This window comes from Ictidomys tridecemlineatus, chromosome 2 (genome assembly GCF_052094955.1).
Source record: "Ictidomys tridecemlineatus isolate mIctTri1 chromosome 2, mIctTri1.hap1, whole genome shotgun sequence".
Classification (NCBI taxonomy): Eukaryota; Metazoa; Chordata; class Mammalia; order Rodentia; family Sciuridae; genus Ictidomys; species Ictidomys tridecemlineatus.
The window spans coordinates 143,222,293-143,235,486 of record NC_135478.1 but is presented as its reverse complement, the minus strand read 5'-3'; the positions used below and the strand labels follow the sequence as shown (position 1 = coordinate 143,235,486).

General features: G+C 35.3%; 1 protein-coding gene across 5 annotated transcripts in view; it reads left to right on the top strand.

Annotated features, from left to right (window-relative positions):
* Avl9 (AVL9 cell migration associated) overlaps nucleotides 1–13,194 on the top strand; it is a 57,527-nt gene that overhangs the window by 25,481 nt on the left and 18,852 nt on the right. For all 5 annotated transcript variants that reach the window (XM_078039874.1, XM_078039875.1, XM_005319281.5 and 2 more), the window contains 5 exons: nucleotides 1,009–1,047; nucleotides 4,254–4,323; nucleotides 4,663–5,201; nucleotides 10,486–10,620; nucleotides 12,096–12,315. In XM_078039874.1, coding sequence (XP_077896000.1) covers nucleotides 1,009–1,047; nucleotides 4,254–4,323; nucleotides 4,663–5,201; nucleotides 10,486–10,620; nucleotides 12,096–12,315 — 1,003 coding nt within the window. The remainder of the gene's footprint in view (nucleotides 1–1,008; nucleotides 1,048–4,253; nucleotides 4,324–4,662; nucleotides 5,202–10,485; nucleotides 10,621–12,095; nucleotides 12,316–13,194) is intronic.

Sequence of the window (13,194 nt, the reverse complement as noted above, 5' to 3'; positions counted from 1 at the left end):
GGCAGAGAGAGAGGAAGGTGCCTATGTTTGTTGCATGGCCCAAAGAGCAGGCAACATCAGGCCAATCCTCCCATAGGCTCAAATACTCATAGTTCACACACACAGCCCATGTCTGGCCTGTGACAGGATTCATTGTAACTTAGTAGCTAACATTTGATAAATTTCTTTCCCCTTTTCCCTCCCCTTCTTCCTTCTCCTGAACCCCTTCCTCAACTCTGCTAATATCCCTTCTATTTTCATGAGATTCCCTTTTTTAACCTTTTTTTTCTAACTTTCATGTATGAGAGAGAACATATGACCTTTGTTTTTCTGAGTCTTATTTTGCTCAACCTAGTACTCTTCAGTACCATCCCATTTTCCAGCAGATTTTTTTCTTCTTAATAGCTAAATAAAACTATTATGTATGTATCCCCTATTTACTTTTTTTAACCATTTATTGAATGACATCCAGAAATAAATGAATAATCCCTGCCCTTTAAAAACTTACACATATTCAAGCAAAATGGCAACATTCCTTCCAAAAATGATCATTTCATTTGAAGATTTAAGTTACACTCACAAATTTTTAGAGAACATGGGTAGTTATCTTATTATAAGGATACAGGTAGCTGGGTTTTGGTAGTACACACCTGTAATCCCAGCAATTCAGGAGGCTGAGGCAGGAGGATCGATAATTCAAAGCCAGCCTCAGCAACTTAACAAGGCCCCAAGTAACTTAGCGAGACCCTGTCTCAAAATAAAAAATAAAAAGTCTGGGGATGTAGCTCACTGGTAAAGTACCCCTGGGCTCAATCCCTGGAACCAAAATCAAACAAACAAAAAAGATACTGGTATATATTTAATTTCTTGGTATGAGTTCATAGTTTTTTATATAATTTTTTTAAAGTGCTGTAGTTACTTAATATTAATTAAATGATATATGATTTTGTTTCAGGAAGGGAAACAGCAAATGATTAAAAGACTTGAATTTCTCATTATAATACAATGTTTCTTTTTTCCTTTCTGCAGGTCTTAATCCTGTTTAAACTCATTCTTCTTGAAAAAAAGGTGAGAGAAAAGATGCAATATTTTTTACATAAAAAAGGAAAAGATGATAAAGTATTAACACATTTTTGGCCTATCAAATTGTGAGCTGAAGCATATATATTCTTTTTCACTGCCATAGAAGGGTAAATTCATGCATTTCTTCTGGAGGCAGTTTGATCGTTGCCTGGAACTTGCAATCCTCCTTCCTCAGCCTCCCAAATAGCTGGGATTACAGGTGTGCACCATCATGGAGGTCTATCTTACCTGTTTTAAAGTGTATAATTCAGTGGTATTAAGTTACTTCACTTTGTTGTGCATCTATCACTGCCATCTATCCATAGACCTCTTTTCATCACACAAAACTGAAACTGCACCTATTAAACAGTAACTTTTCATTCTTCCTTTCCCTCTCTACTGGCAACCACCATTTTACCCTCTGTTTCTGAATCTAACTACTCTAGGTTCCTCATATAAATGGAATTATACAATACTTGTTGTGTGAGTGTACATGGAGTGTGGGGTGCTAGAGATGAAACTCAAGATCTCATGCATGATAGGCAAGTACTGTAATGTTGAGCTACATCCCAAACCCAGTATTTTGTCTTTTTATAACTGGGTTTATTTCACTTAGCGTAATGCCCTTGAAGTTCATGCATATTGTAGCACGTGTCAGAATTTTCTTTCTCTTTAAGACTGAATAATATTCCATGTAGCTATACTATAAATGTTTATCCATTTACAATAAAAGTACATTATTCAATGTGTAGTTGTTACTGTTCTTTAACAGGCAGGCAGACATTTAATCAAATATCTGTAGAGCTAAAGAGTGAGTGTATCCATTTACTTTTGAAAGATTTTCCTATTATAAGATTACTTTAGGGCTGGGGTTGTGGCTCAGCTGTAGAGCACTCACCTAGCACGTGTGAGGCGCTGGGTTCGAGTCTCGGCACTACATAAAAACAAATAAATAAAATGAAGTTTAAAAAATAAAGATTACTTTAAAATTTATGCCTTGATTCTGGGCTTTTCTGAATTTGTGTTTTAAATTACAAAAGAATCTATTAATATATAACTTAATTTTTTTCTTTGTTTTCTTTTGTTTGTACTGGGTATTAAATCCAGAGCCTTTCTCATTCTAAGCATGCATTGGCCACTCAGCTACACCCCCGAGCCTGTGATTTCTTTTTTTTTTTTATAAGAGAGAGGAGAGAGAGAAAATATATATATATATATATATATATATATATATATATATATATATATATATATATATATTTTTTTTTTTTTTTTTTTTTTTTTTTAGTTTTTCGGCAGACACAACATCTTTGTATATGGTGCTGAGGATCAAACCCGGGCCACACGCATGCCAGGCGAGCGTGCTACCACTTGAGCCATATCCCCAGCCCCCTGTGATTTCTTTTTTAAACATAAGCAAATCTTTGCTTGTTTACCAAGTCATTTAGCATTAGCCTGTATTAGTTCAGGTGTAGTCTCTAACTGAATCCTGTTTCTAATTTAATTTTTTCTCAAATTTTATTCTGAAAAATGTTAAACCTTAAAAGTTGTTAAGATAATATAATACCTTTTTACCCTTGATCTGTATTTACAATTTGATACTTTCACATTATATTGCTTTATACATGTTCATTTCATTTTTCCCCTGAATTATGATACTTTTTGAGGGGGGATTATTGGGGATTGAACTCAGGGACACTCAACAAAAAATTTTGTATTTTATTTAGAGACAGGGTCTAAATGAGTTACTTAGCATCTCATTTTTGCTGAGGCTTGCTTTGACCTCACAATCCTCGTCTCAGCCTCCTGAGCCACTGGGATTACAGATGTGGGCCACTGTGCCCAGCTGAATCATGAAACTTTGAAAGAAATTTTGTAGACATTATGGTACTGCAAATAAGGGAATATTCCTGCATAACCAAAATACCAATATCACTTTTGAGAAATTTCACATGACCCAATAAATAACGTCTAGTAAACAGCCCATTTTCAAGTTTTCCCAGATGTCATAATTCCTTCATAGCTGTTTTTTTTTTCCTGGTTCCTCAAAAATTTAATTGGATTTTTCTAGAAATACTTTATATGTTTGAAGTGTACTTTGTGACTAGAGAATTTCTTATCACTGGAGGTGTTAGAAGATAGATATTAAGGACTTTGCAGAATGGATTCTAATTTTAAATAGAAAATTAATTCTGAGGTTACACAGCCCTCTGGTGTTAATCTCTAAATTTTGTCTCTATTGTACCTTAGTGTTTGTTTTTGTTTCTCAGACCTCTCTTGACTAGACTTATCCCATCAATCTCTTAGTAATATGTATTTTTATAAAAATTGCAGTTTTAGCCAGGCGTTATGGCACATACCTGTAATCCTAGCAGCTAGGGAGGCTGAGGCAGGAGCAATGCAAGTTCAGAGCCAGCCTTATCAACTTAGGGGGGCCCTACACAACTCTATGAGACCCTATCTCAAAATACAAAGAACTGGGAATGTTGCTCACTGGTTAAGTGCCCCTGGGTTCAATCCCCAGTACCAAAAACTAAAAATAAAAAGAATGACTGAACTTTTCTCCTATGTGAATATAACCTCATGGACATAAGACTAAACTACAAGCTAGAATTTACACTTGTGTCACAATAAATAATTTATATTTTGTTAGAGATTAAAAAAAATCCATAGCTAATAGTTGATTTTTGTAGGGGATCCAATCAAGGATTATGTATTATTGCATTGCTCACTCCTTCTAATTTCAAACAGTTCCACCATCTCTCTTTTTTTGTTAGTTTTATTTTGTATCTCATGACATTCACACTGTTTAAAAAATCCAGACTAGTCTTGCAATGTTTAGTTTCTGTTTTCTTGTGGCTAGTTTCAAATTTAACTTTTTGGTAAAAATGCTTCAGAGGTGGTGGTATATTCTCAGGATATGACATCAAAGGCTCATAACTACTTGTACTATTTCTGGTGATGTCAATATTGGTTAAGGTGGCGGTTAACATGTTATCAATATGTAATTTGTAGAATAATGCATTGTGAGTATCCCTGTTGTTCAACAATCTTTCACAGTAGTTTAGTGTCTTTGGCAATTTTTACTCAAATCATGATGGATGCTAAATGGTGATTTTCTATCATTGCTTATACATTTATTAATTGTTGCTCTTCCCCTTTTTTAATATTATGGTGGATTTTCTAATTTATTTTGATTGAATCCATTTCAGGTTCTTTTTTATATTTCTCCAGTGAATAAATTGGTGGGTGCACTAATGACTGTGTTGTCCCTTTTTCCAGGTAAGAGGATGGTAGTATCTACTCTATCCTTTGTTTAACATTTTGTTTTGTTTTGTTTTTGCACTACTGAGGACCTAGTACATGCTAGGCAAGCATGCTACCACTGAGCTACATCCCCAGCCCTAATATTTCTGTTTTAACATGGCATTTTCCTTTTGGCATAGATTAAGGGAGTTCTGGGTTTTCTTTCTTTCCTTTTTTATTTATTAAAATGTATGTAAACATAGCTTTAAAATTTTTTTTAATAGGAGACTTTCACTAAATAAAACAGAATATACAATTCTTATTTTCTTTCATTTTATTATAAGCCAAGCTGTTCTCCAATATTATGTATTTTAGGCATGATTGAACATGGTCTCAGTGACTGTTCTCAGTACAGACCCCGGAAGAGTATGTCTGAAGATGCTGGTCTTCAGGAAAGTAATCCTCCTGCAGATGATTTTGTTTCTGGGTCAGCTTCTAACATATCAAATACCAATTTGGGAACTGTCAAGAAAATCGTAGCAGGAAACCATGGAGGAGATGCTTCCATCAAGACTGAAAAGCCTTTTTTCCAACTAGAACATGACAGCAGTAAAGGACAAGAACCCAGTGATACTAATCAATATTTGAAACCTCCATCTCGTCCATCTCCAGAATCTTCAGAAAGTGACTGGGAGACCTTGGATCCTAGTGTCTTAGAGGATCCCAACCTGAAAGAAAGGGAACTGGTGGGGTCAGACCAGACAAACTTGTTTCCAAAAGACTCTGTGCCCTCAAATAGTACTCCAATTACTGTACAACCTCAAGCCAATATGGGGCAGGTGGTCCTGATACCAGGGCTTATTTCAGGTTTGGAAGAGGACCTGTATGGCATGCCCCTGGCCATCTTCACAAAGGTAAAGTGTAATGTCTAGTAATAAAGACATTAGTATTTAACTTTCAGTATCGAATACATTTTCAGGTCTGAAAACTGTCCTTGAAAATTGTAAAATACACACTAAATATATAGCGCTGTGATGTTCTGTGACCATAGTATAAAGCTATAGGGAAATAACTCAGAGGATTTTAATTAATAAGAGTTTGAAACTTAATAGATATGGAGTTAGAAATCACTGAATGTATTGGATATTGGGGGTTTTTTTGTTGTTTTTTTTTTTTTTTTTTGGTAGGGGGGGACACCAAGGATTGAACGCAGGGGCACTTGACCACTGAGCCACATCCCCAGCCCTATTTTGTATTTTATTTGGAGACAGGGTCTCACTGAGTTGCTTAGCTCCTTGCCTTTGCTGAGGCTGGCTTTGAACACTCAATCCTCCTGCCTCGGCCCCCTGAGCTGCTGGGATTATAGGCATATGCCACTACACCTGACTTGGGTTTGTTTTTAATTATTCATATTTCTTTTTAAAAAGGATGAATTGAGGAAATCCAGTCTTGACTGCATGTAATATATATTAAAATACTAAAATTATAGCCTGTAGTCCCAGTTTCTCAGGAGACTGAGGCAGGTGGAGTACTTGAGCCCAGGAGCTCAAGAACAGCCTGGGCAATGTAACAAGATGCCACTTCAAAAGAGAGGCCAACTGTGGTGGTTTGCATTTTTCAGTAATCATTATTTTCATGAACTTTTGGCCACTTGGTTTCACTCTGTGCAGTATTGATTCAAACCTTCTGGATTGTCTCCCTTATTGTCACTGATTTGTGGAACTTCTTCATATATCTAAATATCTTTTCTATTAATTTTTTACTTTGGTTAGTGCTTTAGGAGTCTTATTTAGAAATTCTCTACTACCTCAAGGTTATAAAAACGTTTTCCTATATTATTTTTTAAAAGCATTATAATTTTGAATTTTATATTTTGGGCTACCTGAAATTGATCTTTGTGTATAGTAGGGAAGGGAGTCTGTTTCTGGACTCTTGTTGCTGTTTGTTGAGGCATTTGTCTATCCTGTACCAGTCCTCACATTGTGCTATTACCATGTGAATCATTTTGGTAAAGAAAAGTCTTCCTGTTATAGCATTGTTCTTCAAGTGTTTCTTGCCCTTTACATTTCCACATCAGTTTTAGAATCAACTTACTGAATCCTCACTCACGTAGATTGAGATTTTCGGTAGATAATTTTGGAGAGAATTGGAATCTTTACAGTATGGAAGTTTCTAGTTCATGAACATGCTTACTTACCCTAACAAGAGAAAAGATGAGAAAACAGCTGTTATTTCCAGTCATATCTTTACCTTTTCCGTGTCGCGTGAAAAAATCACATTGTGGGTTTGGAGTTGTGGCTCAGTGGTAGAGCACCTGCCCCATACGTGTGAGGCACTGGGTTCAATCCTCAGCACCGCATATAAATAAATGAATCAAATCAAAGTACAAAATAACTAAAAAATATATATTCTTTTTTTTTTTTTTTAGAGAGAGAGAATTTTTTTAATATTTATTTTTTAGTATTTTGGCGGACACAACATCTTTGTTTGTATGTGGTGCTGAGGATCGAACCCAGGCCGCACGCACGCCACGCGAGCGCGCTACCGCTTGAGCCACATCCCCAGCCCCAAAAAATATTCTTAAAAAAAAAAAGCACAGTATGCTTTCCCAGCTCTTTAGATGAACTCTTAGTGCCACCAGAGTTACTAAATTGAAATGTGTTTTTACTTTGTTGCTCAATTGTAGTTAAAAAAAAAAAAAAACAGATTTACCATCTTTACTAATTTTAAATATATAGTTATTCAGTAATATTAACTGTATTCACATTTTTGTGCTACAGATTTCCAAAATTTTATCTTATAAAACTGAAACTATGCCCATTAAATAACTCTCCATTTTCTCTTCCTCCCAGTCCCTGACATCTACCATTCTTTACATTTCTATGAATTTGACAACTTTAGCTCCCTCATATAAGTAGAATCATACAGTATTTGTCTACTTGTGACTGGCTTATTGCACTTAGCTTAACCTCCTCAAGATTCATCCATGTTGTAGAATGTGATAGGACTTTCTTCCTATTTAAGGCTGAATAATATTCCATGGTATAAATATGCCTGACTTTCTTTAATCATTTGTTCATTCATCAATGGATAGTTAGATTGCTTCTGCCTCTTGCCTGTTGTGAATAATGCTGCTGTGAACATAGGTATGTAAATAGCTCAGTGATGTGTACATGGTGACTTTTTATCTTAGTGATGTTTGCTTGGTGATTTTCTTAGTGTTTTTTGTTTTGTTTTTACTATTTTATACTGCAGTTTCACATATGGAAGTTAAAGTATCCTTAAAAAGTAGGAAACCAGGAGTGGGCTTGGATATGGAGGCTGCTTTATGTAAAAGGAACTGCACTTTTGCTACCACCATACATTAAGGTTTCTAAGATTTACACTGAATTGATCATCATTAAAAGTAATGGCACAATTTTAAAACTGCTTCAAAATATCATTTTAAACAATGTGATAAATATGTAATACTCCCATATAGTTCAGTAGTTAAAGATTTCAAAGCATCTATAATAAAGTCTCTATAGGCTGGGGTATCGCTCAGGAGAGAGTGTGTTAAGCACGCACTAGGCCCTGGATTGAATCACCAGCATCAAAAAGAAAATAAAAAGGATTTTTAAAGAAGTCTTCCTTCCATTTCATTCCTGCTATCCAGCTGCCCTTTACAATAGTAGTCAATGGTATCAGTGTCTTACATCTCCTTCTGGAGATATTTTATGCATAAAGAAATGCATAGAAGTAGACACAGTGGCACATCCTATAATCCCAGCTACTCGGGAGACTTGAGACAGAAGGATTACAAGTTTGAGGCCAGCCTGGACAACTTAGCAAGTCCCTGTCTCGAATTAAAAAAAAAATTTAACTGCAGTGGGGCTGGAGATGTAGCTCAGTGAGTGCTCAAGGACTGGGCATGCATGGGCCTCTGGGTTCAAAAAAAAAAAATGCATAGATTTATCTTCTCCCTTTTTACCAAGTGTTAACTGACTATGACTGTTTTTCTGCGCTTTAATTTCCTTTGCATGATATTCCTTAAAGATGAACTTCATCACTTTCTATGGCTGCATTGTGTTTCTCTATATGGCTGAACATTTATTTAGTCCTTTATTCTTGAACAGTTAGGATTCCTATGTGTTGATATAATATAATGTCACAGTAACTTTTCATAAATGGAATACCACATATGAGTAGGTTTATCTGTAGAATAAATTACAGGAGGCAGAATGCTGGGTCAAAGGGTTTATATATTTATTATTTTTAAAAGTTTTTGTTGTTTTTGGTTTTGGAGGTGCTTTTGTTTGTTTTTTCAGGATATCACTAAGTTGCCCAGCCTGGCCTTGAACTTATAATCCTCCTGCCTCAGCCTCCCAAGTCATTAAGATCACAGGCATCTACCACCATGCCCATCTAAAGAATGTTTTTGAAATACATTTTTTAAAAGCTTATAACTCCTTTTTTTCCTCTTTTTCGTGGTGCTTGGGATCAAACCCATGCAAAGCAACTGTTCTCCCATTGAACTATATCTCCAACTGCCTATTTAAAGAAGAAAAAATAAAAACCTACTTCTTAGTTTTGATACTGTTATTGACTTAGCCAAGAATCCCACTGTTGATAATAGACCTTTCTTCCCTAACAGAATTGATTATGAAATGTAAGTTCTCTTACTGCTATTTTGCTGTGTAAATCTTTGGTAATAATTGACAGTTCTGAGAGTACCTTTATCAAGAGTCTCAGTCCTAACCGGGAAGCAGGTATTCTGTAGGGATCACATAAAGTGTAAGGAACATTCAGTATTGTAGAGGTTTTGTTTGGAAATAGGCATTTGTGGGAGTAGGAGGTACCATTTCTTTTAAATGCACAGCACACATCTCAAGCATGAAGCATGAGCCCCAAACCACCTATTTTGGCTGAATGGTTCTGAATGAGGGCACAGGTCCTTTCAGCCTTCAGTCCCAACAGACCTGGGTTGAGAAGCATTATAAACATCTCTATGCATAGACATTGATCTGTTTTGCTGGTTGTATAGTTAGGGTTTTATTGAGCATCAAAGACATTGTCAAGAATAAGAATAAAACCAAGTCATTAGACCTATATTCCAACTTCTGGAACTCTTCTCTCCCATAGTAACTGCTTAACAACCATCTGTCAGATACAGATGTAGTGAAGAATATGAAGTTATAAAAGATGTATCTCCTCTCCTTAGATTTGTTTCATGGTATAATCAAGTTATATCTGGCATATCACCCAAATAACTAATTTAGTGTTTAAAAAGTGATGAGAGGTAGAAAACTTACAGAACTTGAGACTGAAAACAACTTCATGGGCTCAACAAGTCTGTCCTCCTGGCTTCATGCACAAGTGAAACCACATGTTGAAAACTATTCTGTTTAGAATCATTAAGCAGAAATTTCATATCCTTCTTCAGTCAGTCATTCCAGTGTTCGTACCTTTATTCTCAGGAAGTATGGGGTCTTATTTGTTTTTCGTATACTTAATGCCTATTTAAAGTTTAGCAATTGAACTGTAATTATCAAAGAAGTGCTATTTCAAATACAATTCAAATGGAAGCCAGTTAAATACACAACTACTGCCAGTGTCATTTTTGCTTTAAATAGCAGCAAGTATTTTTGCATGATTTTTTGGGGGAAGGGGGCTGGTTCTGGGGATCAAACCCAGGCCTCCTGTTACTAGACAGGCACCCTACCACTGAGCCCCAGCCCCAGTCCTGCATGATTTTAATGGATAATAAAATAATGTGGTATTCTCGTAATAGTACTCAGTATTTACATGCAGATACATGTATTTTTAAATTTCTAACAGCTTTCTATTAAACAACATACTTTTTTAATGGGCTTAGTACTTTATTTCCTGAATTATAAAATTCAATTTGTTAATTACTAGAGAGGCTTTTAAATTGAACCAGGAACAAAGTGATCAAGTAAGACAACCTTCATGTTAACCACTTTGCCAATATTTAACCCCTCATGAAGAAGATTAGCTAATCAGTAACTGGATATATTGCAGTCAAGAGCGAAGATTCCCCTGGAATATTATTTTAGTGAGTCAAAGGTTAGCAGATATAGAGACAGGCAGGGAGCAATAGGCATTTCTTTTACTGTTAGCTTTCCTGCTGTTAGCTTGAAAAGAAAGGCAGCTGTTCTTTATTTTTCTGATATTTCCTATCACTCTTATGATCCACAGGGATATCTGTGCTTGCCCTACATGGCATTGCAGCAGCATCATCTTCTCTCTGATGTCACCGTTCGGGGATTTGTTGCTGGAGCTACTAACATCCTTTTTCGACAACAAAAACACCTCAGTGATGCCATTGTGGAAGTACGTTGTATATCTAAGTGGGTGTACTTGGCCTACTGATCCCTTTGTTCCTTTCTTAAACGTAATTTTAAAGGTATAACAACAACACTAGTAAAGATAGTGATTGCTTACTGTATGCCAGGCATCCTAGGCACTTGCTGTTAACTGATCTAATTATATTACAAAACTACTCTGTGAGATATAGATGTTGTTACTGTCTATGGATTACACCTGCATGAGCTGAAGAACTGAAAGATAAGTGTCTTGCAAGTGTCAAACAGCTAATAAGTGATCAAGTCAGGATTCCAACCTAAGCATTTTGGATCTATGACTAAAATGTGTTTATTGTTCAAATAATTTAAATCTTTCTAGCCTTATTAATATGCTCTTGATTCTAAAAAGAAAGTTAAGGGGGCTGAGGTTAAGGCTCAGCGGTAGAGTGCTTGCCTAGCATGTGCGAATCCCTGGGTTCTATCCTCAGCACTACATAAAAATAAATAAATAAAATATTGTGTCCAGCTACAACTAAAAAATAAATATTTTTTTAAAGTTAAGAATAGAGATTTGACATTTTATCAGTATATAAAATTTAAATCTTTTTTTAACTTTACAGTTGAAGTATTTTTAAGAAAAAGAAATTTTAAACACGTTAAAAGTTTTTGGAGTTAATGATGGAAACTACTTGCTTCATGGGAGAACAACAATAATACCTGAAAAAGCCATGATTGAAATCATATTTATTATGATCCCAAATTTGGAAAGGAAACAAAGTTGTACACTGTCCAAGACCATTGAATATGGACAGGAGGACCAGAGTTGCTTCAGCATTGTTGGTTATATTGTAGTACAAAAGTTGGTTGGCAGCTTCTTGATTATTTGTTTTATTATTTCTATTTGAAAACCAATGTAGGGGCTGGGGTTGTGGCTCAATGGTAGAGCGCCCACCTCACAAGTGCGAGACCCTGGGTTCGATCCTCAGCACCACATAAAAATAAATAAGTGAAATAAAGGTATTTTGTCCAACTGCAACTAAAAAATAATAAATATTTTTTAAAAAAGAAAACCAATGTATAAGTTACACAAAAACTTCTTTTTATATCAAGTATTACATAATAAAAGATATTCTGAAGTATGCACTTAAAAGGAAGACTTTTTGAGGAATTATACTTAAGTTCATTTCTATAGTGAAATAAAGGTAATTTTATTATATAGGTATCTCTATTATTCAAAAATATTTAGAAACAACATGAATTACTTTTATAATTCAGTATAGTATATTTATGCATGTATTTCCTAAAAACAGAAAATGAGTATTTTTAAACACAAAAAGAAAAAAGCTCCAGTATAAAAACCTGGCATATTTTTAGAGTCACCAATTGAGAATGCTATTATTCATATATTTTTATTTCTAGTTCCAACTTCCCAGTAGTTTTTCAAGTGTGGCACGAATATCTGTATGAATGCCCAGATTCTGACTTATACCTGGCATCCTGTAGGTAGAAGAAGCTCTGATCCAAATCCATGATCCAGAACTCAGGAAGCTACTTAACCCAACCACTGCAGACCTAAGATTTGCTGATTACCTGGTGAAGCATGTGACTGAAAACCGAGATGACGTCTTCCTGGATGGCACTGGCTGGGAGGGAGGTGACGAATGGATCCGGGCCCAGTTTGCAGTCTATATCCATGCCCTGCTGGCTGCTACATTGCAGTTAGGTAAGAAACCACTTAGCACACAGTCACCCTTTTTTTTTTTTTTTTTTTTTTTTTTTGTAATTTTTCATGTTGTAACATATATGATATTCTGAATTGCACAAGAAATACATATTTGTTATAGAAAATTACCTGTTACTCCTTTATATAGAGATAACTACTATTAATATTTGAATATTTTATCTTTAAGACCTTTTTAATCTATGTATATATATATTTGGATCTGGGCTTTATGGTGGTATTTTAGGGATTTTTTTTTTTTTTTGAGATGGATCTTACTGTTGGTTCAACTGGTCTTGAACTCATGGGATCCAGTGGTCCTCCCACCTTAGCCTCCCAAGTAGCTGGGATTACAGATGTGCATATCAGACCTGGTGCCTCTGGTATTTTTGGTAGTCCTTTTGCAAAAAATAAATCCCTTTAAACATGTGTTCTGAAACTAAATTTTTCTTTGTAGTAGAAGCATGAGCTTATATGAAGACAGTAAATACTGATCTTCATCATTCTTGTGTGAACAATAACATTCTGGATAATTAAACCTTCAAATGTATACCCCATTGTAAGAAATAATATTTATTCCTATTAATGATTAAAATGATTTAAATATAAATGCAGTGTTAAAACTATCTCATTCCACTTAGGAAAAAACATATACATACAGTGGAGTAGAAGTCTGACATGAACTTTTCCACCTTGGACATTTGGCAACTATTCACTATATTTCTTGTTGTTAAAAGACTATTGAAGCCAGGTGCAGTGTCGCAGGTCTGTAATCCCAGCAGCTCAGGAGGCTGAGCCAGCCTCAGCAACTTAAAGAGGCCTCAAACAACTCAGTGAGACCCTGTCTCTAAATAAAAAATATTTTTTTAAAAAGGCTAGGAA